The 24,697-nt window shown below is 54.5% G+C and overlaps 9 protein-coding genes across 9 annotated transcripts; 3 read left to right on the top strand and 6 right to left on the bottom strand.

The window, feature by feature from the left end:
* Positions 1–1,285: 1,285 nt before the first annotated feature.
* ColSpa_10836 (uncharacterized protein) lies at positions 1,286–2,483 on the top strand (the record flags this gene model as incomplete). Its single annotated transcript, XM_049277048.1, has 3 exons — positions 1,286–1,362; positions 1,428–2,409; positions 2,433–2,483. 3 exons carry the CDS (start codon positions 1,286–1,288, stop codon positions 2,481–2,483), a joined length of 1,110 nt encoding a protein of 369 aa, XP_049133005.1.
* A 2,814-nt stretch (positions 2,484–5,297) lies between these two features.
* On the bottom strand, positions 5,298–5,594 carry ColSpa_10835 (uncharacterized protein; the record flags this gene model as incomplete). Its single annotated transcript, XM_049277047.1, has 1 exon — positions 5,298–5,594. The coding sequence occupies one exon, from the start codon at positions 5,592–5,594 to the stop codon at positions 5,298–5,300; it is 297 nt and encodes a 98-aa protein (XP_049133004.1).
* A 1,983-nt stretch (positions 5,595–7,577) lies between these two features.
* Positions 7,578–8,769, bottom strand: ColSpa_10834 (plastidal glycolate/glycerate translocator 1, chloroplastic; the record flags this gene model as incomplete). The annotated part of the gene is made up of 2 exons (XM_049277046.1): positions 7,578–8,659; positions 8,709–8,769. 2 exons carry the CDS (start codon positions 8,767–8,769, stop codon positions 7,578–7,580), a joined length of 1,143 nt encoding a protein of 380 aa, XP_049133003.1.
* Positions 8,770–10,158: 1,389 nt separating this feature from the next.
* On the bottom strand, positions 10,159–11,303 carry ColSpa_10833 (uncharacterized protein; the record flags this gene model as incomplete). The annotated part of the gene is made up of 2 exons (XM_049277045.1): positions 10,159–10,277; positions 10,487–11,303. 2 exons carry the CDS (start codon positions 11,301–11,303, stop codon positions 10,159–10,161), a joined length of 936 nt encoding a protein of 311 aa, XP_049133002.1.
* A 2,854-nt stretch (positions 11,304–14,157) lies between these two features.
* On the top strand, positions 14,158–14,940 carry ColSpa_10832 (uncharacterized protein; the record flags this gene model as incomplete). Its single annotated transcript, XM_049277044.1, has 2 exons — positions 14,158–14,698; positions 14,735–14,940. 2 exons carry the CDS (start codon positions 14,158–14,160, stop codon positions 14,938–14,940), a joined length of 747 nt encoding a protein of 248 aa, XP_049133001.1.
* Positions 14,941–17,035: 2,095 nt separating this feature from the next.
* ColSpa_10831 (uncharacterized protein) lies at positions 17,036–17,251 on the bottom strand (the record flags this gene model as incomplete). The annotated part of the gene is made up of 1 exon (XM_049277043.1): positions 17,036–17,251. One exon carries the CDS (start codon positions 17,249–17,251, stop codon positions 17,036–17,038), a length of 216 nt encoding a protein of 71 aa, XP_049133000.1.
* Positions 17,252–17,802: 551 nt separating this feature from the next.
* ColSpa_10830 (ATP-dependent RNA helicase DHH1) lies at positions 17,803–19,488 on the bottom strand (the record flags this gene model as incomplete). Its single annotated transcript, XM_049277042.1, has 3 exons — positions 17,803–19,254; positions 19,315–19,387; positions 19,445–19,488. The coding sequence occupies 3 exons, from the start codon at positions 19,486–19,488 to the stop codon at positions 17,803–17,805; spliced, it is 1,569 nt and encodes a 522-aa protein (XP_049132999.1).
* Positions 19,489–20,711: 1,223 nt separating this feature from the next.
* On the top strand, positions 20,712–21,626 carry ColSpa_10829 (J domain-containing protein 1; the record flags this gene model as incomplete). Its single annotated transcript, XM_049277041.1, has 1 exon — positions 20,712–21,626. One exon carries the CDS (start codon positions 20,712–20,714, stop codon positions 21,624–21,626), a length of 915 nt encoding a protein of 304 aa, XP_049132998.1.
* Positions 21,627–21,788: 162 nt separating this feature from the next.
* On the bottom strand, positions 21,789–23,671 carry ColSpa_10828 (glutamyl-tRNA(Gln) amidotransferase subunit B, mitochondrial; the record flags this gene model as incomplete). Its single annotated transcript, XM_049277040.1, has 2 exons — positions 21,789–22,888; positions 22,918–23,671. The coding sequence occupies 2 exons, from the start codon at positions 23,669–23,671 to the stop codon at positions 21,789–21,791; spliced, it is 1,854 nt and encodes a 617-aa protein (XP_049132997.1).
* Positions 23,672–24,697: the final 1,026 nt, after the last annotated feature.

The raw sequence follows: 24,697 nt of genomic DNA, 5'->3' as shown, positions 1-24,697 counted from the left end.
GCAGAGGGTCAGAGAGACTGATGCTGGGTATGATGATGATGATGGTGGTGCTGCTCGCTTGTTGATTCACAGGATTGTCTGGGGGGCGGTAGCACGGTGGCTTGAGAGCGGGACCCCTCACGGGGAAATGCTTGTCAAGCGGATCGGGTCGATTTCTTCTTCAACCGTGGCACTTTGCCCTGACTGTGAGGGATCGTCATTGCGGATATGGCTGACTATGTTGTCGGAGGGAGTCATACGGAGAAGAGGACCAACAAAATGAAGGGGATGCATGGGAGGTAGGAATGAGAACCATCAGTCAGGGTCCAATTACAGCTTCGTTCAAAGCCCCAGATTCACTGGGCCACGGCTGCCTGAGTGCCCAAGGCCAGAATCACGCTACGCAGGACAGGTACGTAGGTGTAGAGTGTGCGTATAGCTTGTTAGCCAATCATGTTCCGTTATTTGCATCACCCCCAATGAACATAAGCGGAGTATGCAGGGATACCGGGGTCTACGTCATAGGGGAAGCCCGGCGGCGGCAGCAGCAGCAGCAGAGGTAGGTACCTACCTGCCTGCTCTTGCGCAGCTCTACTCTGCTCTTGCCTGCTATGCCCACCCGAACCTCCGTCACGGTTCCCGTCACTGTCCCCATTCCCCGTCGTCCCTCCCCTTCCCTTCCCTTCCCCTCCCCCACCAGACTTCCCTTGGGTGCTTGTTGCTTGTCTCGTCACGTCTTGGGGGGAGGTACCCACCCGCCCACGCCTAGCTCGCCCTACCTCGATGTACCTCGATATTGCTCGCTGCTAAGGACGTGCGTGCGTGCATGCGTTCGGTACGCTTCACTTTCATGACTTCAGGGGACCGTCCCTGAACACTTTCTTCTCCCTACATTGCGCCAACAATCAGCTGCTTGGCCTCCTCTACATCTACTCGTTCCTCTTGCACTCGGTCACCAAACCTGTGCCTTTGCATCACGACCAGACGACAAGCCTGCTGCTCCTATTGCAATTCCTTCTTTTACCACGGCGCCCAATATAAACCCCCACGTCGATGCATCCATCCCTAGCTTATGGTACCTAAACATCTGACGACGAAATTCTAACAACCCCGCCGTTGAACTACCGTTTGCGACGAGCAGCGAGCCGCCCTTGTCTGCCGCATTCCTACACCAACCCACTCCCAGGGAACGACTTGCGACCTCATCTCTACCCGAACATCACCTCACCTTCACCTACGACGCAGCTCACCTTCTGTTTCATCAACCTCCTGTCTTCTTCGACTAACCCATACAACACTGTCAACCATGGCGCAAGCATCGCATCCCACCCTCATCAACCTCCCTCCCCCTTCCTCGAGGCCAGACACCCCGTCCGAGATGCCGTATGTCCCCCCTTGTTCCCCCAGTAGCCTCACTCGAGCCTTGCAACTAACACTCCTCATCACAGCGGCACGCCCACGAGCACCACGACGTCCATGTCTGCCCTCTCCACCACAGCTATCAAGGATGGCCACCGAGGCCACTTCCCCCAGGGCCCCGCCGGCGGCCGCGGCCACGCCCACCACGCTTCCACTACGAGCCTTGAGGCTGAGCGCGCCGACCGCATCTCCCGCCTCGCCGGCCTAGAGCGAGTCTCGACCCTGCGCGCCCCGCTGAACCAACAGAATGCCGGCTCCTCTCTCTCTCCCCAGACCACCCCCACCTCGACCGGCTTCCCTCCCAACTACCCGCCCAACACGCATCTCACACCCGCATATTTCGACGTCCATGGCCAGCCCACAGCCGTCACCAAAATGAGCACCGTCGGTACCGCTAGCGCAACCGAAAGCTATGTTGGCGATGACAACGAGACCCGCACCGCCCCCGGCGAGCAAGATGAGGACATGTTCAGCATGGATACCAACTACCGCGAGGCCGACTCCGTCGCCAGCATGGGGGCCGATGCCGAACAGATGGACGAAGATACCGCGCGGTCCACCGGGGGCTACGACGACCGCATGAGTGACGATGGATCCGCCAGCCTCGTGGGCTTTGGCGAAGGCGCCAACAGTACCGTGTCCGGCCCCATCTACCAGCGCCGTCCCATACCTGGTGTTGGCGGCCAGGCCGGCGTTTGGGGTCTCGAGCGGAGCGCTTCCGGCCTAAGCAGCGAAGGCATCCCGACGCAGCGGAATCGCGACGTGATCATGGGAGGCGACACCCCGACGAGCGCGGCCGCTATGCAGGAACGACGCGACGCGCGCATGATGGATGGCACAACTACCGATGGCGTTGGCGTGCCCAGCGACGAGATGTACGTCGACACCACCAACAAGGCCCCCGTCCCTGCCTCTCAGTTCCCCCAACAAGGCAACAGCAACACGACACCGACAGCCAGAGATACGGCCGAGCGTCTTTTGCGGGAGAGATTGGACGGCGGCGAGGCGCGCGTAGGCAACGCTGCCTTGGGAAGTCCCCAGGGGGCGAGAAGCTCGGCAAGTTCTACTTTGAGGAGCGGAAATAGCCTCTTTTTCTTTGGCCGTCGTTAAGTTAGTGGAGGCGACGGCCCCGCAGCTGGTTATATATGGTTCATGACGTTGGGAAAATGGGGGCTAGTTTAGGCTTGTATGATTTGCACGGTTCGTTTGCGATGGGATGGGACATGGCTCGGCTGGTTATGAAAGGCCCTAGGTATGGCTACTGGAATGCAAGTTTCTATTTCTTACCCACGACCCTTCTGATGTTTGTGATTTTCTCGAGGAATCGATGTCGACCTGCTCAAGTTGTTCAAACATAACTGCGGTGTGCTGTTCGGGGTGCACCCATTCTGGGAGTATGGCTCCTGAACCAAGTCGAGAGGGGGTTTGGCGTTGCTACAATGGCCGCATCTCTAGATCGACGTCGGTGCGTACAAGGTGTATGAAACCCAGGAGGTGCTAATCAAATATCTCATATGATGACGAGACAGAAGAAAGCTTCCGGTGACTCAAGCAGAGGTCTTGCGAGAGCTCACTGTGGTAGTGAAGAGATGGTCTGTATGTAGAAACGCCACGGCTTGCGAGTGGGCATTGTTTGTCTTTCCGACCTCTCATCCCCTTTCGTTGTCTCTCATAACGCGCGACATACTGCATAGTTTCTTCCACCATCCATCGCTCCCGTGAACGGATCGTCCAGTGCTTATGACATAGCCGAACCACCCTTTCCAAACATTGACATACGTGGCGGCGCGACGTCCTCTAGCTACAGTTACGCAGAGGCTAGCACACAACCACCAAGGAGGCTCTGCATCCACAGACAGCCATGATGATCTCCATTCATGCCCCTAAGCCAGGATACTCGCCGCCAGCCGCCACCAAACCCGACACCGCCCCCCTCGCCCGCCCTCCCACGCATCCGCGTCCACCACCTCAATCTCGTTCCCTGCCCCGGGCCCCTCAAACTGCGTCACACTCACGCCCCACTGCGTGACAAACTCGTACGCCGTCCCGCCCGTCTGGTTCAGATTCGCCTGTTTCGGCTTGCTCTCGTCCCACGCCGGCCAGCCACTCGCGCCGTTCGGGGCCGTCGGGTCCGCGTTTGACGCGCCGTTGGTGATCTCGTTGGCGATGGAGGGGTTTCCCGTGACGACAAAGTTGCCCCAGGCCCTGCGGATCGCGAGGACCATGTTTCGGCCCTGGTTGGGGATTGCCGGGTCAAAGTAGGCAGGGATGTCCGTGGTGTGGGAGGCGAAGGGGACGGAGTATTGGTAGTGGTAGGAGGCGCGGTTCGGGGCGAAGGCGGCTGAGAGCCAGTAGCTTGAGCAGACGAAGGTTGCTTCGGCGTAGATATTCTGGCGGGTGTTAGCATGCACGTCAAGCTGCGGTTGAGGGATTGGCAGGGCTCACGTTTTCTCGTTGTTGCTGGCCTGTGCCGGACTGGCTTACGTCCATGGCTGTTGGGCCTGTTTTTCCGTTCGTCTCGAAGCGGGTGTCGTTTGGGCCGGTCTTTTTTGGGTTTGCGGCGAGGATCTCGTCGGTCTGGGAGAGGGAGAGTTTGGGGAATTCCAGGCGAGCTGGGTTGTCAGATCGGATACCGTCACGATGTTGGGAGGGGTGAATAAGGGTCCTTCGTTGGCGTTGTGCTGAGATGGGTTTTGTCACATGTTAATGGACTCCGGAGACTGGCTTTACGGATTGAGGGGATATTTACACCGACGAGGATGCGCTCCCCGTTGACTCTTTTCTGGCTAAGTTGTTCGCTTGGCTGGTTCTTGATGTATACGCCGTCTGTTACCGGGTAGAAAGCCCTGGAGACCCCTGATTAGTGAACCAGCAAGAGGCCAGATTACACAGAAAGTAGGCCGAGAAGCGAGAATCGAAGAAACGACAGAGGGAATGGAGACATACCAATACCCGTATGTCTGTTCGAACGTGGTATTGGCGCTCGCCTGCTGCAGCCTCATGCTATCCTTCGCCCGCAGACACTCGAGAACGTCGCTGGACGACAAACACCCGGCTTTCTCTGCGAACGTATTATACCGCTCCGTGGGGAACGCCGTGTCGTGGCTATAATGAAACGGGAGGTACGGCGACGCAGCAATGCCCTGAACATCTCGGCCAACTATCATTTCCAGCTTCAGGGTTAATGGTGGCTTACGTTGGCGAACATGGTCGTCCCCAGACCACCATCCACGGCCAGCACGTGATACATGACATACCCTGCTCCCGCCGAGTCTCCCGAGATAGTCACCCGCTTACGATCCCCGCCGAACTAGCCGATGGAACTCTGCACCCAGCCAAGGGCGAAGGCCTGGTCTAGCAAGCCCGCGTTCACCATGCCCCGGGCCTTGACCTCCGCAGAGGACAGGAACCCGAACGCGCCCAGCCGTTGCGCGTGTTAGTTCGTAAAACGTCTCAGGATTAACACTGACTGAGACCCTGATCCCTTACCCGGTACTGGATCACCACAGCAATGAAGCCATTCCCGTTGGCATTGATGATCTCCGACATGTCCTGCCGCCCGTCACCGTACCCGTACCCGCCGCCGTGGATGTACATCATCACTGGCAGGTCCGTCGCGTCAGCCGGCGCTTAGACGTTTAGAGAGGGGCAGTCTTCGTCGCCTGGGATGAAGGGGAGACCCGAGACGGCCGGATAGTTGGCACATCGGGCCCAAGACGGTTGCCGGTGTCACGGTCTCGGTTGCGGCTGGTGACGGAAGGCGAGGGGACTGCCAGCGGAGGGGCCCGATGGGAGGGGCCGCGTAGCGGATGCTGGTAGGTTGTAAGCCGTTGTGTAGGGAACAAGGCTACCCTTTCCAGATGTCCAATCCGAATGTGGCTTTTTTGTAGCCCTCGTGTCTAGCGTATTCGAGATTGACGGACGATCAGTGAAGACTGTTCATAAGAGGCTTGATGGGCATTGTCGCCATCACGGGATCCGATGTCGGCGAGAAGTGAGGTGAGAAAGTTGAACGTCGCATCTTTGGCTACCGAACATGGCAGTATGGTGAACGAGAGAGGAATGAGACGGGCGACGTCTGTGGTCGGAGTGTTGAAGGTCTTCATGAAGGGGACGAGCTTGTCGGTTGCGACGAGGATAAAGACAGAGATGCAGGAGAGGACAGGATACAGCCTGAAAGCTGGGTGCGTGGCCATCTTGTTTGCCAAGCCCGGCAGGGTGCCGAGGGGTACGAAAGTAGCGGATCTCTACTTCCTGATTCGAGCTGTTATAGCTTTACATACCGAAGACTAATATATAGCCACGATACTACACGGCGTTTTCAGAGCACATGTAGGCTTAACCCATCGTACTCTTTCTACAGTTGGGGGCTGGGCGAAACTCGGAAATGTCAGCATAGTCCCTGTCGCTTGGAGAAAGCCTGTGCCGTGCTACATTCAAGCTTACTTGCAGGATGCGATGAAAATGTTCCGGGGGCTGGGGGTCGGCATGGGAGGGTTACATCGGCTGTGGCTTGCCGCATCCGCTGAGAGGTCCGAGGGTCTCGCGAGGTTGGATCTGGGGAACAATGAGCTGCAGATGACATGACGAGACTTGTGTTGAAGTCTTCTGAGAAAAAGCCCGAATCGCCTTTGTTATTAAAACCTGACAAACGAGGGTAATATTGGGCCAAGGACAGGTCTAGCCCGCAAGTGCCATATTCAACGGATAGACTCTCGAAGTATCTGGCAAGCAACTTAAGTCTTGGCGCACTTGACTGAGTATAAAAACCAAAGCAATGAGCCACGGTCGTGTTGTTTGTATGAAAGCAATCTGTATGGGCGTATACATGTCATCTCTTTCAACAAAACCCCAAGACGAACTTGGAGCAGAATCGTAACCTAATGGAAAGCCGTTTGGTTTCAACTGGACAATGCTACATGCTCACAAGAGTAATCTTAGTTTGCAATATAATCTGTCAACAGCATTCGAAAGACACAAATTAAGCAACCACCTAGCCAACATACTTTAACCTTCGCATATTATCGCTCATTTCCTACTATCAAACTTGAATTGGAACGGTATATGTTTATCATTCCGACATAACAACAGATGCCCTCGCCGTCCCACTTTGACAAGGCGACGTTCGACAGCTTCCACGATGGTCGAACTGACGTGGCTGTTTTTCGATAAATCTTGATTGTTATCCCCCCGTCCGTTCAAGAATTCAATAGAGGCTCCAGTGTTATAGACCTCAGTGGTGGTGGCGGTCGAACCATCTGCGCCTAAGCAGGACTATTAAGATGGCTGTGAAGGTGCGCAGCAGCGTTGTTTTCGCTCGACGCATGAAGTCACAGTCGAATAGTCAAACTCCAAGATCATTAGAAATAGCCTGTTCAGTAGTCGTGGAATCAGACTGCAGTGAAGGTTGCAGCCATAATTCTAATTCAAAGCCAATGACGAAGCCTCCTGTATTATGGCGGAGATATGGGCCCTTGAACTAGTTGCCGCGGTGGAACGAGGTTTGGCGCTGGTGCCGGATTTACAACTGATGTCGAAGGCAACTGTAAGTTATTGGATTTGCCCCTTTTCTCGTCCAGCGTTGTGAAGAAAGGGGTCGTAGGATTTTGCGACAGAGGCACGGTGATGATTTCCAGTCAAGGTGTAATGAGGCAACGCAACCATGTGATCAATTTAACAGGCGTACGAGCTTGTGTGACTCAGCGAGAGTGATGCACTGGATGAATATCAGACGCGTCGTCAGGTGTGTTATTGGCGCTGTCATGGTTTAATGTACCAATTATTCGCTGGAAGTAAGCTTCCGTCTGATTTGGAAATTTAAACCGGGCCTCACATGACCCCCAACGAGAATGACTACACGCTGAGTCTCGAACTTGGGATTGGTGAATCCACGGGTTGAACTTTCAAAGTCGGGCGAAAAGCGGTAACAGTGGCATGAGAAGAAGAATCGTGGCTTCGCAGTCTCTGGTTATCAAGTTACCAACGATTTGACCACATCTGCAATAGGCGGTATGGATGTGAACAAAACGGTTATGGTGCCGAATAAGCTCATCGACAGACTCGACAAGGCTGCCGCGCGCGGATCGGTTCGGAGAAGCAAAGCTGTCGCGATGGCTGACGAGTTCGCGCCCAGCGTTACACCTCGGGTGATGTAGTCATCTGATACGGGTAAGCTTCGTTTATAACCTATCCCGTCGAAAGTTCTTACCTTCAGGTATCCTCAACCAAGCCATCATACGCTGGCCACAAAGCACCCCAGCTATGCCGCTCATGATTGCCAAGGCGGCGACTGTGTTGAGGTCGCCTCCTAGGTTCTCCGTTGCGGGGATCGCCAAGGCGAGCGTCAGACTGCGGGATGCAAACGCCAGGGACCGCTCCGCGCTGATGCCAATGGCAAAGCAGATCTTGGGGTACGAGAAGAGGCACCCGATGGACATGACAATGTTGGGCAGCACGATTGCCACAAAGTTCTGCTTCAGCTCGCGGCGGTACTGGTACATCGGCAACGCAAGGGACACGATGCCCGCGTCGAGAACGGTACTGAAGATATCGCCGGCGCCAGGCAGACGACCAGAGTTTGTGTGGAGCCAGAGGTAAGTGTAGTTGGAGCCCGTCCGGAAAGATCGGAGGGTATCAGGAAGGCTGTCGCCTCTGATGGCGGCGAGGGCCCAGATCCCAAGGACCGAGAACAGGGAACAAACGAGCACTGGGTGGAGGTACTGTCGCCAGTGCGCGGGGATCGACATGGCGGCGAAATAGATGAGCAAGACAAGACTCAGATGAAGGGGCATGGCGTAGCCGATGGCATAGTATAGAGGCAAGCCAACAAAGGTGAAGAGGGATGCGTAGATGACCCAATTCAAATGACCGCAAATCCATGCCGCCCAGAGTTGAGCTCGGGTCATTGGTACAGGGGCTTGCAGCGGAAGTGAAGGGTTCTGTGGAGTATTGTCTCCTTCGTTCTCTGTTTCCGCCGGCCTGGTGGATGAGCTTGCTGCGGGTAGGAAGTTGTGTGATGCGTTGAGCGACTGCGGCGGCGGCGCGAGGGCATTGAGGGACAATGACGACGGAGCAGCAGATATGGTTCGCGATCCCGGGACGGAGTCGCCGCGTGGAGGGGTGTCTGAAAGGGGAATCTCGTCGGTTTCGTTGCCCATTTCTTCTGCGCGTTCGGTGATGGCGCGCTTTGATGAGCCGAGGAGGAGTTGGAGACCACGGGTGAGGTAGGCTACTAGGGCCATCATGGCAATGAAGCCGATAACTACGGGCTGTGAGTTTCTGGATGAATCTTTGGTAGGGCAAGAACTCACTGAAAACAGCAATAATTTTCATGACCTCAATGATTCCGATGGACGGACTCAAGGAAAGCATGATGAAAGATGGCGTGAATAGGATGTTAATCCAACGGAGAGCCCAGCCAGCCTGCCAATGTTAACGCTGAAACTCGAAGGTCATGAGTCGAAAGCTCTCTCACCGGCACATCAATAACGGCGACGATTGCCCTAGTCTTGTGGTTTCCTAGTACCAACTCGGAAAGCAGGAGTCCGAAGAAGAGCAGAATCAGACAGGCAACCGATGCTGGAAATGAGACCCCGACGGTGTCAAACAGGACACTCACGCCGAAGCATGCGGCGAGCATTACCATGATACCGAAAGGGACATAGAGCCATGAGGTGAGCAGCTTCGGGGCTGATTCTACCGCAGCCTAGGTTCGGTCAGCCGAACGCTATCAATTGTCGATGCATCAAGGTGTTGGCGCACCAGCTTAATTGCTTGCAAGACATCGATACAAGTCGAGAGCCAATAAGGCCCTCCATTTGGGTGCTCAGTCGCTGTCGTCATGGTCACTGTGATAAGGACCGGTACCCATCGCAAGCAAGCGGGTTTCCGATGCTCTACAAAAGAGAGTGAGTCCGGGCTGTCTATGAGTATATGTGCTCCTTAGAAGACTTACAAACGCATGTGTTGGATAAGTGACGTGTGTGACGCAAGAAAGGTTCTAGCTTGCAGCTAATGGCTTGGTGTTGGACGACACGGCCGTGCAAATTAATTAGTCCTGTATCACTTGCTAACTCCGATGCCGCCCGATGATAACACAAGCCGCGAAATTGGCGTCAAATTAACTTTTGCACGGAAATCCGCTCATGATAAGGCGCATTTTTGAGACGCAGATCGGAAGCCGAGCCGAGCGAGCGGGTCACATCCGAACAAAGTTGATCCACATCATCGCTGAGTGGAAATGGTCCAACCGCCTCAATTCACCGACCTTTTCTTATTTTGCAGTTGGTACATTGGAATCGTTTCAGTGGTCAGATTAGCACGACTCCTCAGATCATTCAAGAGCCGAGGATAATATGGAGTTTAGCTAGCGCTCAGCAACAACGGTGACACCTGATATATAGGTAATGTCAAGCAATGAATCCCGAGCGATCTTGCTGTGGCATCACTTAGGTCGAGACATACTCCCAATTAACAGGGTTTTTTGGTTCATGTGAGGCTATGTAGATGCTCGAATTTCGTTATAAAGACGTACACATCTATCTGGGCTTGTGGCTATGCAGGATGCACTCCTCTGCCTTCATTCCAAACCCTTCGGACTTCCTTTCCTATGTGCCATCATTCATCTCTCCTCAGGAATAACTCCTTATTCCAAAGCCACCGAGCCATGTTCTATGTCTATATCCGATACGCCAAGCCTCCCATGTGCCCGAAACCAAGCCCTGTGAATGAAGCCAAGACGCAATGCGGTGTCTCGTCCGGTCAGATGTTCAGCGTGGCATCCTTCCAGCGGGAGCTCACAAGAACACGGAAGCGAACACGTCGGCGGGCATCAGCACCAACAATATGTGGGATATAGTGTTTGTTGATGGACTGGGCAGCTGAGCAGAGGTCGAAGACAGATTTAAGAAGACTGGGTTTAATCAGACCCCTGTTGATACGGGGAGTCTGACAACTCACTTCAACCCATGTTCGCTCAGCATCCCTAAAGAAAATGTGGTTGCAAATTCTCTTAGCGTCGGCTGAATTAACACTGTCAGGAAACTGAACGTAAAAGCAAGCTGTAAACTGCAAGAGCATGCAAACATACCTATCAGGGTCTTCATCAGCTTCTCATGCTTGTTGAGGCTGGTGCCAACGACATCTGAACTGCCCAAGGGGACAAGAATGAAGATGTTGTCGACGTGGGATAGGCTCTGGCAGAATAAGCCGAGGTCCCATGCACAATTGAACATCCCAAATCTGCTCTTAAGGCAAGATCCACAGACGAAGCAGGTGAAGGTTTTGCAGCAGGCGTGATTGTATCGAACACCCACATTGCGGATACCCCGAGCAAGCGTAGCACGGTTGGTCTTGCGCTGCGACCTAGACAACCAATCGATAAACGAATGGGAAGCCTTGTCAAACATGAAGACCATCAGGTCCTTCTCTTTGCGAATACCAAGCCTCGGATCATTCGAGAGATTCTCATCCAAGGGACGTCCAAATCGACGTTCGATAATGGTCTGAAAGTTGGGAAGCGCCTTAGCCAGGCTGACCAGCTCCTTGAACTTGGACTTTCCGCCTTCCCGGCCGGTTCTTAGCACGAGGTTTTTGGGATCGCCTTTGTGCGCTTTGCAATGACCGTACGCGATGGCAGGACCATAGTCAGCCGCCTCTTCAACGATCAATGCCATGAGCTCGCGGGGGAGCTTAGTTCCGAATGGGTGAAAGGTGGTAGGCTTCTTGGCTTCCTCGCCATTTTTGGTCTGAGTCTCGGCTTTCGGGGCGGCCTTGGAAGCCGATTTCTTCTTAGTCGCTGCGGAAGCACTGGTCTTCTGAACGCGAGCGTTTCCTTGAACACGGTTGAGGCTTGTGGTCATGGTCGGCTTAGGGCTGGGGCGCTTGCCGCTAGATCGGGAACCCATCGTAAGGGAGAATTGCGGAGCGATGTATGCTAAAATGAGCCAAGAAGTCAGACGGTTTAAGAATGAAATATTCCAATTGAGGATGAAAGATAGAAGGTGCGCAGTGGTCAAAGAATTGATAGAAGTCGCCGTAGGAAGAAAACTTGCCGTCTTGAATCCTCCCTCTCAATAGTTGTGATGGAAGAAAGGCCACTGGGTTCAAAATTGGTACCCACAGCTTTTAATCAATAGAGAAAAAAAGCAACCTGGAGGGCTGATGGATGAAACTCAGAAGCTGATGTGATAAGAGGGAAGTTGCGTGAAGTGGTGATTGACGTGTTGGATCCGGGAAGACGCCGAGCATGCGAAGCTAAGAAGCGACAAGCTCCTCAAACATCTAGCTTGGAGAGGGAAAGAACTTGCTACTGACGGCGGGCTGTTTGTAAACTTACTGAGAAGGTGAAATAAATTTGCGGTCAATGATGAGGGCAACTGCCAAAAGCTGTAGACTTGTCAGTCCAAGTTCCTTTTAGGATATTTGAAAATATCTTGGCCGTTTAGAAGAATAAAACGATGGGAAAGAGGGTCAAGATACAGCCGGCGGAAAAAGCAGGTGCCATTTAAAGATCAATGATGTGAATCCCGCGCTGTCTTGTACTGGACGGGATGCGAGAGGATGTGATCAACTTACGCAGATGAGGTTGTTTGGTACTGTTGAGGGGAGTTTTAGCCTCAGCTTTTGGTTTGTAAAAGAGAACGAGAGTGGAGGGGAAGCGAACCAAAAGACAATCCTGTTTCCTTGTATGTTTAGTTCCGAGGCTGTCGATGCTTCGAGGTATCAACCGGGTCACTGAGTTGTGAAGTCAATGTGGGAAGACCCATGAGGCTGGACGAGCGTCATAAGATGAGTTGGGGGCGGAAGGAGCTGCAAACCCGTATCAGAGGCAAGACGAGACGCACAGTGGTATAAGCTGAAGCCCTTGAGTTTCCAGAATAGGTTGTCCAAAAGCAGTGAGCTAAGAAGGAAGCTGCGACAGACAAACTGATTCACCAAGCTGTGAAGTCGATTTGAATACTGTGCAGTAGTTCCAGGCAAGTGATAAATCAAAGCACGTGTCGGGCTGAACCAAAAGATACAATATGATGTCATGGTATAGACTCACTTACGGGACGCGGTACTGCAGAGCTTGCGTGACCAGTTGATTGAAATTTGAAGTTCATCAGGTCAAGTCATTCAATGTCATAGTTTCGGGCTATTTCTTTTTAGTGTTAGCAGAGCAATCATATGCAGAAGCAGCCACGGGGTCAGTGAAGTTTAAGTCTAAAATGCCAGATAACGAAGCTATACAGCAAGTCGAATGTCATTTCAAGCAGCATAGCATTGTACGTCTTGTTGTATGACTGTTGCTATCAACCTGGGGTTACGCACACTGCGAATTTAAGGGGTGGCAGAGTTGGTAGAGTCGACGATGGATGTATGGATTACAGCCACTATATGATAGGTGACTTTCCACAATCTTTCATCTCATGTCCCTGATCATACTCTTTTCGGCCTTGTTCATTCTTTTTTGGATCTTGAGTCACACATCAAAACTTTCGTTGGTAAGAATACCTAGACAATTAAAGACTGAACCACGTGGAGGGAGAATCAAAATCTAAATAAGCTTGGGCAGAGTAACAAAAAGTATATTATTTCAAGCTATTCTAAAGCGAACTCTGCACTCCGAGATTATGTATTGTGTGTCTCTTATTGTATGGTATTTGCCAATTCATCAAGGCCAGCGTTGACCTATACCATCTTTGTTCTTGTCTCAACCTTGTGGATGTGAGGCTCAGTCGGTACTCTAGCTACGTTGTTTTTTAACAGAAGGCTTTAATGTACGCTTCTTGTGGCAAGAAAGAAATTAAAGGAAGTCGATTTGGTCTCCTGTCTCATCTGTCTGCCTTATGGTAGCCTTGTCTTTGCTCCTCCAGAAAGCGAAGTGGAACTAGATAGAAGGATACATAACTGACTCCCTCTGCTACAAATACGCATGTTTAGACTACTTATACTTTCCACAACTCGTACCAAAAGCAGCATGCCGACTTCTGCCACCATATTCAAACTCCCCTGAAAGCTGAACTTGAATCCTGACATGGATCTGTACCAGCACGACAGGCTGGACCTCGACAGACCTGCCATACGGCTCCTGCGTCTGTAAAAGAGGAAGCACAGCCCGATATGCTGCGAAATCTTACAGGCCTACTTGGACGATCGCGGTTGCGGAGTCCCTTACGAAGCTCTGTCCTACACATGTGGCGCTCCGGAGCTCACTAAGGATATCCATATCGACGGGAAGAGGCTGCCGGTCACGGAACATCTGCATGAAGCGCTCGTCCACCTCCGTCAACAGGAACGAGACAGATTTCTGTGGATTGATGCTGTCTGCATCGACCAACGAAACCTGAGAGAGCGAGGACATCAGGTCCAACAGATGAGTGACGTCTAACACAAAGCCGACCAAGTCCTAATCTGGCTAGGCCCAGCAATTAACGACACAGATGTGTTGCTGGACCCTTTGCAGTGGTTTGAAGAAGAACTAGTCAAGCATGCAAGCAGTGAATGGCCCCCAGAAGATTCTCGTTGGGCTGACATCTGGAGACACATGGATGGTCAGGTAGCTCTGGGGTTTCATTCCCACTTGGCCGAGCGCCAGCGTCAGGGCCTGAAGACTTTGCTCAATCACGCATGGTTCACAAGGGTGTGGTTCTCCGAGAGGTCGCAAGTGCGCACGCTGCCCGAGTCTGCTGTGGGACAAAGTCGGTGTCGACGCGGTGCTTTGGTTTGCTTCCAGGCTGGCTGTCCGTCGTACCCTGTTCGCACAGTCGAGCCGTCATGGACATGATGCCCGGTATCTTCAGAAAGCATTCTTGGTGGGCTGACCGACGAGATCTCTTCACCCTTTTGCAACACTTTGGCCTCAGCAGGACCACAGAACCGAGGGACATTAACTATGCGCTGTGCGGCAACTCGACAGACGCCAGCGGCCCCGGCATCCTGACGCCTGACTATGAGATGCTGACGCACAAACTGGTGCAGGATGTCTCCAAGTTCTTGTTTCTCTACGACTTGACTGGAGTGGCGGGGTTGAGACTGGTAAGCATAACGGACCTTGCCACGCGCGTGGAGCAGCTGAACCACATCGCCATCCTCGGTCACATCCAGAATAAAGACAAGACATCGTGCATGAGACTCATCAGCTGTGAAACCAGCGTCTCAAGACTGAGAGCGGCGGGCGCCTATGCGCGCTTGTGTGGCTCATCAATGTTGGACAAAGTCTTGAGGAGGAACGGCATCGTTCTACGACGAAGAGACCCGATTCAGGAAGTCTTTCAGGATTCAGGATGCGACACCATCGAGTTTCTTATTAGCAATCGTACGTCCGAATATCCAATGACACAAAGACTCTTAGTCGCCGCACTGCAGCATCATGAACGGGAGGCTATTGGCCTGATTTTCAAGTACAGACCGCTCGGCGATATCGCTGATGCATCAAAACAATTTCTCTCGGGTAACTCCAGAGCTTCATGGGCTCACAGCTGGGCTCTCGCGATGTTGGCGGCGTGGCTCTTCCACCGTTGGGAATCTTTCACCACAGACCGCCGACTGCTGCCTTGAGGCGAGACGCTCCTTGGGGGAGCAGTGATTGCCGGACAGAGGAGCCTGGTGGTTAAACTCCTGGAACTCGGCGAGCCTGTTGATGAAGAGTCGAACGGGATGGCTCCGCTGACTCTGGCTGCCGAGCAACAGGAAGTGGAAATCACAATCAAACTCTTCAAGTACGGAGCCGACCCCAGTGTACTCTTCCGAGGCCAGTCTGATGTCGACAGTACTCGCAGAATGGGGTATGAGGCGACCTTGCAAGCGATTGCCAAATAGGTTGCCGAGCATCCGCACTGTGAGAGCGCCCCTCGCTGTAGGCAGCGTCCGCCAGATGAAGATGTAAGGTTCGTTCACATTCAGTTTTGACAGCGTCAGGCACTCGAAAGCTCGCTCGTCAGCAGTAAGACCAGATGATCTGCTACACAAAAGACGTCTCGGAAAACGACAACGGCCCTGATACTCATGAGAGCAAAAGTCACGTCTGGATTTCGTAGCTGAGCGCGAATATCATTCAATGGGTCCGCAAAGTGGGAAGTGCTTATGTAGGAGGTTGCCCAAGACAATTTTGGTAACAAAGACCATTGACAATGGCAATTAGTTGTCAGGAAGCAGTCCAATGCACATAGCCATTAACATTGCCGTATTCGAGTATGCAGCTCCGACATACCGCATATATACATACCAGAAGCCCCACAGAAACACCATACCACTGTTTCTCTCGACTTCCATCCCACCGCGCCCTTTTCAACTTCAACCAAACCAAACACCCGCCAGAGCAGAAGCCCAGTCTTCCTCTCTTCACCAAACATACGACGCCTGTACGCAAAGACAAATCCCAATCCCAAGTCTCAAAATGCGTCGCGTCAGCAACGGTAAGTCCTCAGCGCAACGCCCACCATCCGCGCCATCCAAGCCATCACCCCCAATCCTCCTCGTCCCCAACCTCTCGTCATCCCCATCTCTTCCGAACCGGATCATCTTTTGAGCCTTTTGACCGTCCACATGTCACCTGGCTTTCACACAGTCCGGAGACGAACGAAACCCGTGCCCGTTTTCCCCCTCGCATGAGGAGGAAGGGCACAAAATCCCGCGCCAACCGATTCTCTGGACGTCCTGCGTCTTCCTGCTCCCTCCGAGCGGGAAACCCCCATGCGGCGAGGACCAGTAATCGGCGCGTACATGCGTGTACTCCCCGGAAGCGAGCTTGGGTTGTGCAAGCGCTGCGATGGCGCAAACAGCCTGCAGCATCCAGCTTCTCCTTGTCTTTTCACGTGTGGCACATGTGAGCTACAATAAGAGACGACGGGGAACGAAGACGAAAGGTGCCGTGACAGATCCCTCATGGAGCAGTGATAGACCATGCAGCGAGCCTAACCCACCAGTGTCACTGACTTGAATCAAACATCACGGCAAGGGAACAGAATATGAGAGAGAAATGTGACTTGATTGCCACGCCGTTTGCTCAGACAGCTATCTAGCCCACCAGTCCCAGTCCAAAAGCACAAGCCCGTAGGCCATGCCAGTTGCAAGACTGAACCAGTCCAAAAGCCATCCAGTCCATCCAGCGATCCTCCCCCAAAATGGTTTTTTTGCGTTATTTTCTTGTTGATGTGAGTACCAAAAAGACCGCTTGCTCTCCACCAAACCAGGCTGCGCCAGCATCCTTCCCGCCCCTGTGGTCACCCTCACAGGCAACCCCGGGGTGATCGGAAGAAGCTGGCCAACCCAGTCCAAGAAAGCCCAACAGGCATAATGATACTCGGGTATTTCTGCGGTCGTTCGTCGAGCCTGCTCTCTCGAAAGAAGCAGGGCATAGGCGTAGAATGCGTGAACGGATCATGTCGAAACCTCCGTTTGAGTGTGTTCGGGCACCAAGAAGCATTATCTTGGGAATTGTTGTCGACGGACGACAAAACGCTCGCTCCTCCTATCCCGGGCGGAGGGGCCTTCCAACCAAATCTTTCTCCTGCCAAAGAAAACGCATGATGATCAGAACCATGCCCCGACAGACGCCATTGGATGCCCAGCCACCCCGCTGCCCTCCGTGTCATATCCCAACATCAGTCGTCTCCGCGATTGATTGATTAATACTCAAAACACACCGCGGCGCTCAAACCAGAGACGAGCTACCGACCGGACCGCCTTCATCTGAAGTGCTGGCGACCTCATCCGTAGTGTTGCCGCCCTCGACCGCGAGGGCCAACTCCCCCTTTTGTCCACCAAAATCAAATGTGGCCGTCTCCCATGCGAACGCCGCTCCAGGCTGATGCCGTTCAGCCGCTTGTTGACCCCAAACGCCGTCGTTAAGAAAGAAGCAAGGTGGCATGATAAGATTGGATCGGGTTATGACCCTGCTAGCGGGTGACCGTGTCTCGGTTTGAGACCAGACGCAGCACCTTGCTGTCGATGAATGTCGTCTTTTTTTCCATGGCCAAAGACCCGTCGTCTCGCTCGTCCGGTCGTCTCCAGACAGCATGTATTCACCAGCTTGGGGAGATAATGCCTGTCGTCAAGAAGGCCGAAGGGGAAAAGAGAAAAGAAGTCAAACAAAAGACCAGTAAGATCCGATGGGGGTATGGTACAGGCCAAAGTTTGCGAATATGTAACGAAGCTTTTTGTGTTGCTTGCCGACGAGTCGTAGGTCTGATCGAGTGTTTTTCGTGTTTCGTGATCGTGAGTGGTGGGGGGAATCTGAGAGCTCATGTGAGTGCATGGATGAGATGCCCCGACCCAGTCTAATCGTGCCGTGTCGCCTCCAAAAATCAAAGAAGAGAAAATAGGAACTATGTACAATCCAAACAAGACGCAGTCGCGTGTTCCCACCGCGACGCATACGCCAGAACGCCTTTCTATAAAGAAGAGATGAGTGGGCGCGCCCTAGGACATCTGTCCTTGGGGCTGGGAGTGACCCTGGCCTTGGCCTTGGCCGCGTCCCCGACCACCGTAGCCGCCACGGTTCTGACCACGGTAACCACCGCGGCCACGTCCACGGCCTCTGCCGCCGCCCTGGTAGCCGTTCTGTTGACCGCTTTGCTGGGGCTGCTGAGTCTGCCAGTTGCCGGGGGCCGGGCCACCCTGCAGGAGGGGCTGTTGACCCTGCATCTGCTGGGGCTGCTGCTGGCCCTGACCAGGCTGACCGGCCTTGAAGTTGGAGATGGGCCTCGGAATGGACTCGGGGTTCTCGTAGACGTAGAGAGACTTGTCGATGCTGGCGGGGATGGGCTGGATCTCGGTTCCAAGATCCTTCTCAATGTTGTATAGGTTGAACCTGTCATCCCAGTTGATCAGGTTGATGGCCAGACCCAAGTGGCCGTAACGACCGGATCGACCAATGCGATGCAGGTATGTCTCGGCGTTCTTGGGGAAGTCGAAGTTGATGACGACGTTGACCGCCTGGATATCGATACCACGGGTGAGGAGGTCGGAGCAGACAAGGTTTCTGCAGACGCCGTTGCGGAAGTCGTGGAAGACACGGTTTCTCGCTTGCTGGGCCATCTTGGCGTGACTGTAAAAACAAGAGTAGCCTAGCTCGGTGATCTTTTTGGCCAGCAGCTCGACTCGATTGGTGGAGTTGCAGAAGATGATGGACTGGTTGATCTGCAGCTTGGAGAAGAGGGTGTTCAGGCAGTGGACCTTCTGCTTCTCCTCGACAAAGGCGTAGTATTGGGTGATACCGCGGAGGGTGAGCTCGTCCATGAGGTTGATTTCGTAGGGGCTGACCATGTTCTTGTCGGAGAAGTCCTTGACAGAGAGGGGGAAAGTGGCGGAGAAGAGCATGACCTGGCGGTCCTTGGGGTGGAACTGGAGGAGCTGCTCGATAACGGGCGTGAACTCGATGGACAGAAGCTTGTCAGCCTCGTCCATGATGAACATGGGGCATTCGCTCAGGTCGGCGACGTTCTTGCCCGCGAGATCGAGGATTCTGCCCGGGGTACCGACCACAATATGGACCGGGTCCTGCAGGCGGATGATATCGTCGCGAAGACCAGTGCCTCCAGTGGTGACCATAACGTTGATGCCGAGGTGCTTGCCGAGGGTTTTGCAGACTTGTGATGTTTGCATGGCGAGCTCGCGAGTGGGGACGAGGATGAGGGCTTGGATCTTGGAGACTTTGGGGTTGATCTTCTCGAGGGCGGGGATGACGAATGCTGCAGTCTTGCCGGTACCGTTCTTCGCACGAGCGAGGATATCACGGCCAGTCAACGCAACGGGGATGGCTTCTTCCTGGATGGGCGACGGCTTCTCGAAACCAGCCTCGAAGATGCCCATCAACAAGTCTCTCTTCAATTGGAAGTTTTCGAACTCCAGACCCTTGGTGTTTGTGACATCCTGGACGCAGCAGCGTTAGCGTAAGGACAAGCAGGGGCCGGGGCCGCGCGGGACACATACTTCGGTTTGTTGTCTGTTGTCCTTGGCAGGCAGCTTCAAGCTCTTCTTCCAGTCCTCTGATGCGGCGCCATCGCTGCCAAAGTTAGTCTCACAAGCCTAGACCAAGATCACGGATGGGAGGTGGGCGAACCTCAAGTTCGTCGCCTTGAGCTTGTCTGCGAGTGCTTCCGCCATTTGAATGTGTGTATTTGGAGTATATGCCTATAGGCAGGAGAGAGGGTGCGATGCGGCCGGTGATGGTTGGTTGCGCGCGAAAAGGGCTTTTGCTTTCCCCACTTCGCGGTGAATCGAATCGAGGGGCGGGCGAGTTGTACTCGGCAAGAATTAGGATGCAGACAGGGTAGGTTTCGGCGACAAAAAGGCAGTCGTCGCTCGAGGAATCGTGTGTCACTGCAGCGAGTGAAAGAGGGTGGTCGCGGTTCGTCGTTGTGATCCGTGTCCGGAGAGCAGAGGTTGGGGGTTTTCGACCGGACTCTAGGAGTTGCGGTGCAGCAAGCAGGTAGTGGTTGGTCGTAGTTGCGCGATTTCGGGAAATCCTTTGATCTTTTTTTGGTAACTCGGGATACTGAAACAGCGGAAAATGCGTTTCGTCCACGAGGTGTAGCGCGAGAGGTTGTGGAATGGTTGGGTTTGCGTGGGTTGAGAGGAGTGTGGTTGTGTGTGGAGGAAGAGTCGAAGAAGCAAGTTTGCTGTGGTGAATCGACGTCCCAGTGCGTTCGGTGCGCCTCAGCTGTGCCTTTGGGGCGGGTCCCCCCTGTCTAGCGTCTCGGGCGGGGCCACGTGACCGCTGGTTGGAAGGAGGTCCTTCACCCAAGTGGCTCTTGCAAGAGATGCAAATCTGGTATTAATGAGATGATGGGGAAACTCACGGATCGGGGCACCGATTTGTTTCCCCCCCCTTTTGCTCCCAAACTCTGTGATAAGAGGGGCTTGATGTTGTCGAGACAAAAGCATCTTTCAGGGTAGGTCTTGGATCATGGGGTGACATTTGACCAATGCCCGCTCACCGAGAGCTCTCATCCTCCTCCGATTTGCTCCTTACCGAGCTCACCCCAGACAGCCCTCCATCAGCCGATTGGCCAGGCTCACCCACCGTGCCCCGGTTTAATCGTGTCCTGCAGCGGAGCTATCGGATCGGAGAGGGGCCAGCACCTGCTGCTGGTGAGCGGCGAAGCCACGGGCTTGAGCACTGACAGGAACCGCTGAGCACGAATGCGGCAATTGGCCTGGTGCGCACCTGTCGAACCATCGGCCTCGAAACCTTCTCACCATTATCAACGAGCACCGCTCTCACTCTCTCTTATACAACCACGAGGTCGAGATGCTCCCCCTCGACCTCTGTCTTCAACCTCCCTGAGACTCGCGTTTTCCCCCAGGACAGAGATACACGCTTCACCATGGTTTTCAAGACACCAAAGGCATTCGCCATCTGCTCGAGCAACAACGTCCTGAGCCTCTTCGCCGTCCCCGCACACCACACATCGATAACGTCACCACCCAGGCGACGTCCGTCCTCTCCAAAGCAAACGGCCTCACGATGCTACGCGACGGTCAACCACAACTCCAATCCTCAAAATGAACCCTTGAAGCCACACAATTCGGGCAAACCCATCAGCCCTTCCTGGCCGACCTGTGCAAACCCCACCCCCTACGACATCTTCGACATCGACAAAGCCGCCCCCTACACCAAATCCCGCTTCGCCGAGCTCGTGAAACAGTACCACCCGGACAAGCACCATGCCTCGGCTCTCGACTCGCTCCCGTCACAAACCCGCCTCGAGCGGTACCGCCTCATCGTCCTTGCCAATGAGATCCTCAGCTCACCCGACAAGCGCCGCGCCTACGACTCCTTTGGCGCCCACTGGCACTTGCCAGGCACCGGTATAGAAGACACCCGGGACATCCACGAGGTCTACCGCCAGGCCGACAAGGCGTGGCGTCACAACGGGAACAACCCGGCCATGAACGCCACCTGGGAGGATTGGGAGCGCTGGCATCACCGCCAGGCCAACGGCGAGCGGCAGAAGCCAATGTACATGTCCAACGCCAGCTTCGCGGCGCTGGTGCTCGCCGCATTGGCCGTGGGGACGGTGGTCCAGACGACGCGGATGGAAAACTCGTCGGCCTACATCTTGGACAAGAAGCACGCGCACGAGGCCAACATCAGCGAGGCGTTGAGGAGACAGGGCGAGGCCACGGCCGGCAAGGGACGGGAGGAGCGGATTGAACGGTTTTTGCGGGAGAGGGAGAATATCAACTTCGGATTCATGCCGAGCAAGCTTGACGTGCGGCCGGCGCCGAGCACGAAATAATCAAGGAATGAGGGGCCCAGACGAGGCCACAAGCCCTGCGCTCGTATTACCGAGCTGACATGATGTTATGATACATTGTACAATACAGCGTGCCGACATGCACGTATTTACGGGGCTTAGATACCACATGTAGTTTTTATCGTTCAACCAAGAGAGAGACCCTCAGTCCTGGTACGCGCCCGTCCGCTCCTTGATGAGATGACGCATGACTTTCTCCGCGCCCGAGGGGTCGATCCGCTCCGTCTCGCCGATGCGCATCATTTTGCCGACGAGGTACATCAGCTTGCCCTGCGGATAGTTCTTCTTCTCCCGGAACTCCTTGAGCACCTTGTCCTCGCCCTCGACGGCGCTCTCCGCGAGCTGCTGGTACTCTGCGTCCGACATCTCCTTGAACCAGAGCTCGTGCGTCTTGATGGCGTCCGTGACCGAATCGAACTCGTCGAGGTTGCCGAGGTACTGCGCCACCAGCAGCTCCTTGGCGACCTTTCCGGTGATGTCCCGCTTCTGCAGGTGCAGGAGGATCTCGGCGAGGGCGGTATGCGGCACGGCGTCGCAATGGCCTTCGGGAGTGATTTCCAGCGTCCGCTGAGCGGATTCGGGATCCGCCTTGTCGGTGGTCAGCCGACCGAGCTCGTGGAGAATCCAGTTGCCGGCGAGAGGCGCGTAGGCGTGTAAACCAGAGTCGAGGTTCGACTTGGCCAGAGCCTCACCGAGCTCATCCACAACTTTGTAAAAATACTCGAGCCTGCCGCCGTTGTCCAGCGACATGAGCGAGAGCGCATCCTTGGCGGTCAGCCCGTAATCTTGAATCAACTCGGTCAACTCCATGTCTGGCAGTTCCTTGACCGAGTCCCTGATGTGGTTCACGAGGTCCTCGCCAATCACCAGAGGGCCAAGGTCGGGGTCCGGCATGTAGCGGTAGTCAACCTCGCCCTCTTTGCCCCGCAGCCTGCGGGTGTGCTTGGAGCCTAGTGTCCAGCCTCGAGTCTCGCTGGCAATCTTCTCCCCGGCCTCGAGTGCCGCAATCTGTCGGTCGCGCTCGGCGATGATGGCATCCTCGACGGCCTTGATGGTGCTCAAGTTTTTGATTTCCGTCCGCGTGCCCAGCGGAGTGTTTGGGTCGCCAGTCCTGCGAACCGAGACGTTGACATCCGCACGCAGACCGCCCGTCTCCATGCCCGAAACACATGCGTCGACAGCGTTCAGCAGGACCTGGATCTTGCGGACAAACGCAGCGGCAGTACGGGGTGGTGCAGCTCGGGCTTAGTAATGATCTCGATCAGAGGCACACCAACACGGTTGAAGTCGAGCCAGGAAATGTCGTTTGGCTGGGCCAGAGTCTTTGCGGTGTCCTGCTCCATCTGGATCTGCTGGATGCCGATGGTGACGCTCTCTCCGTCCTCTGCGGCAATGCCGTCTCGGGCAGTGAGTTCGATCTCGCCGTTCCGAGCAAAAGGTTCGTAGTACTGCGTGATCTGGTAGCCCGAGGGCTGGTCCCACCAAAAATAGTGTTTCCTGTCGAACCGGCTGACGGGCTGGATATCGCAGTTCAAAGCACATGCCGCGCGCAAAGCCGGGATAAGAGTCTCCTTCTGGAACCTCGGCTGACTGCCAGGCATGGCAACATCGAAGAGCGCCACATGGGAGTTGGGGTCGTCGTTGAACGAGGTCGCCGCTGGCGAGAAAAGCTTCCGCGCCGTGTTCAGCTGCGCGTGGATCTCAATACCGACAGTCAACTCCCAGCCCTCGACCGTCTGATTGCTCCCCTTGGGCTTTTGGTTTCTCGCCTCCTTTTTGAGCTGCTTCTTCTCCTCCTTGAGTTTCTTCCGTAGGGGGACTGGCGGCGCCTCCGCAGGTGCTGCCGTGGCCTGGGCGGTTGCGTACGTTGCCCTCGACTCTCCGAAACGTGACGCAGGCGACCATACCAGTACGGAACGGGCCGGCGAACGGGTGTATGGTCTTCGCGCCGCGGCTGCGCAGCCCCGGCGAGAGAGCTGGCCATTGAACAGGTAACGGGCCAGCTCGTGGGTCGGGATGCGCGTCATTTTGACAAGCGGATCGACGGCGTAAGTATCGTCTCGAGGTATTACGAGGGTGGGTATGCGGCAAGCTCTGTAAAGGTGTCGAGCTGTCTTAAAGCTGGTACTAAGTCGTGGAGTGACAGAATCGCCACTCTCGTGGGATTGGACGGTCGTAGAGGTAGGCGGCTGGGAAGAAACTTGATTACAGTGCTCGCTCAGTACGTATCTCGTACACCCTCTTTTTGCCTGCAGCTATGTGTTCGTCAACCAGTGGCTCCGGTACTACGGCCGAGCGTGATTGGAGGGCTCGCGGGTCGGGATGGCTGGTGATGAAAATGGTTGGCGGCCAGAGCTATGCGGCCATGGCAGGTCAGCAAATTGTTGATTGATCGACAAGGAAATTGTCTTGTTGCGAAGTGCTGTTGAGCAAGCGGAACATTCGAGGTGACTGGCAAACCGGGCGTCGCGCAATTCGACCGGAGCTGGAGCTGGCGCTGGGGATAGCTTCAGAGAGCTCCATTCCGTCGCATCAAATTTCGTGGAACCCTGCGGTACGTATCTTTGTCTTCGGGCCGCACAAGGTTCCGGCCGATGGCCGTTCGTTCCTAGGTACCGACGGTAGTCTACCATGAAACCCATAAGGCCAGCGGCCGGTATTGGTTAGTCAGCATCGCCGCCCTTGCTTCGATCACCCTTACTCAATCGACCTACCTGAGCTAGAGACGTTTCGACCCATAAATCAATGATTTCGCCGATTTCAATAGCTTTATCAGTTCGATGCAAAGCTACTGTCAGTTGGCCAGCACAAAATCTGACCACCCATCGACTTTTTCCCATCTAGCCTTGCTCATTGTCATGCCTACCTCCGCCTCTGAGGAGTCTTGCTCTTGTGCCACAACATGTCACCGAATCCAATTAGAGCAACGATTAAACAGGTACTGCAGTGACTGCACCAACAACTAACTGAAAATCACAACCCTAGTAAGTAGTGCCTAACACTGACAGAACGACGGACTACGGGCAACTCAGACTTTTCTCACTTTCTCGGAG

The sequence above is a fragment of the Colletotrichum spaethianum genome (assembly GCF_022836535.1).
Source record: "Colletotrichum spaethianum MAFF 239500 DNA, contig39, whole genome shotgun sequence".
Classification (NCBI taxonomy): Eukaryota; Fungi; Ascomycota; class Sordariomycetes; order Glomerellales; family Glomerellaceae; genus Colletotrichum; species Colletotrichum spaethianum.
Note: the sequence above shows the minus strand (reverse complement) of the source record. Positions and strands in the feature narration are given on the sequence as shown.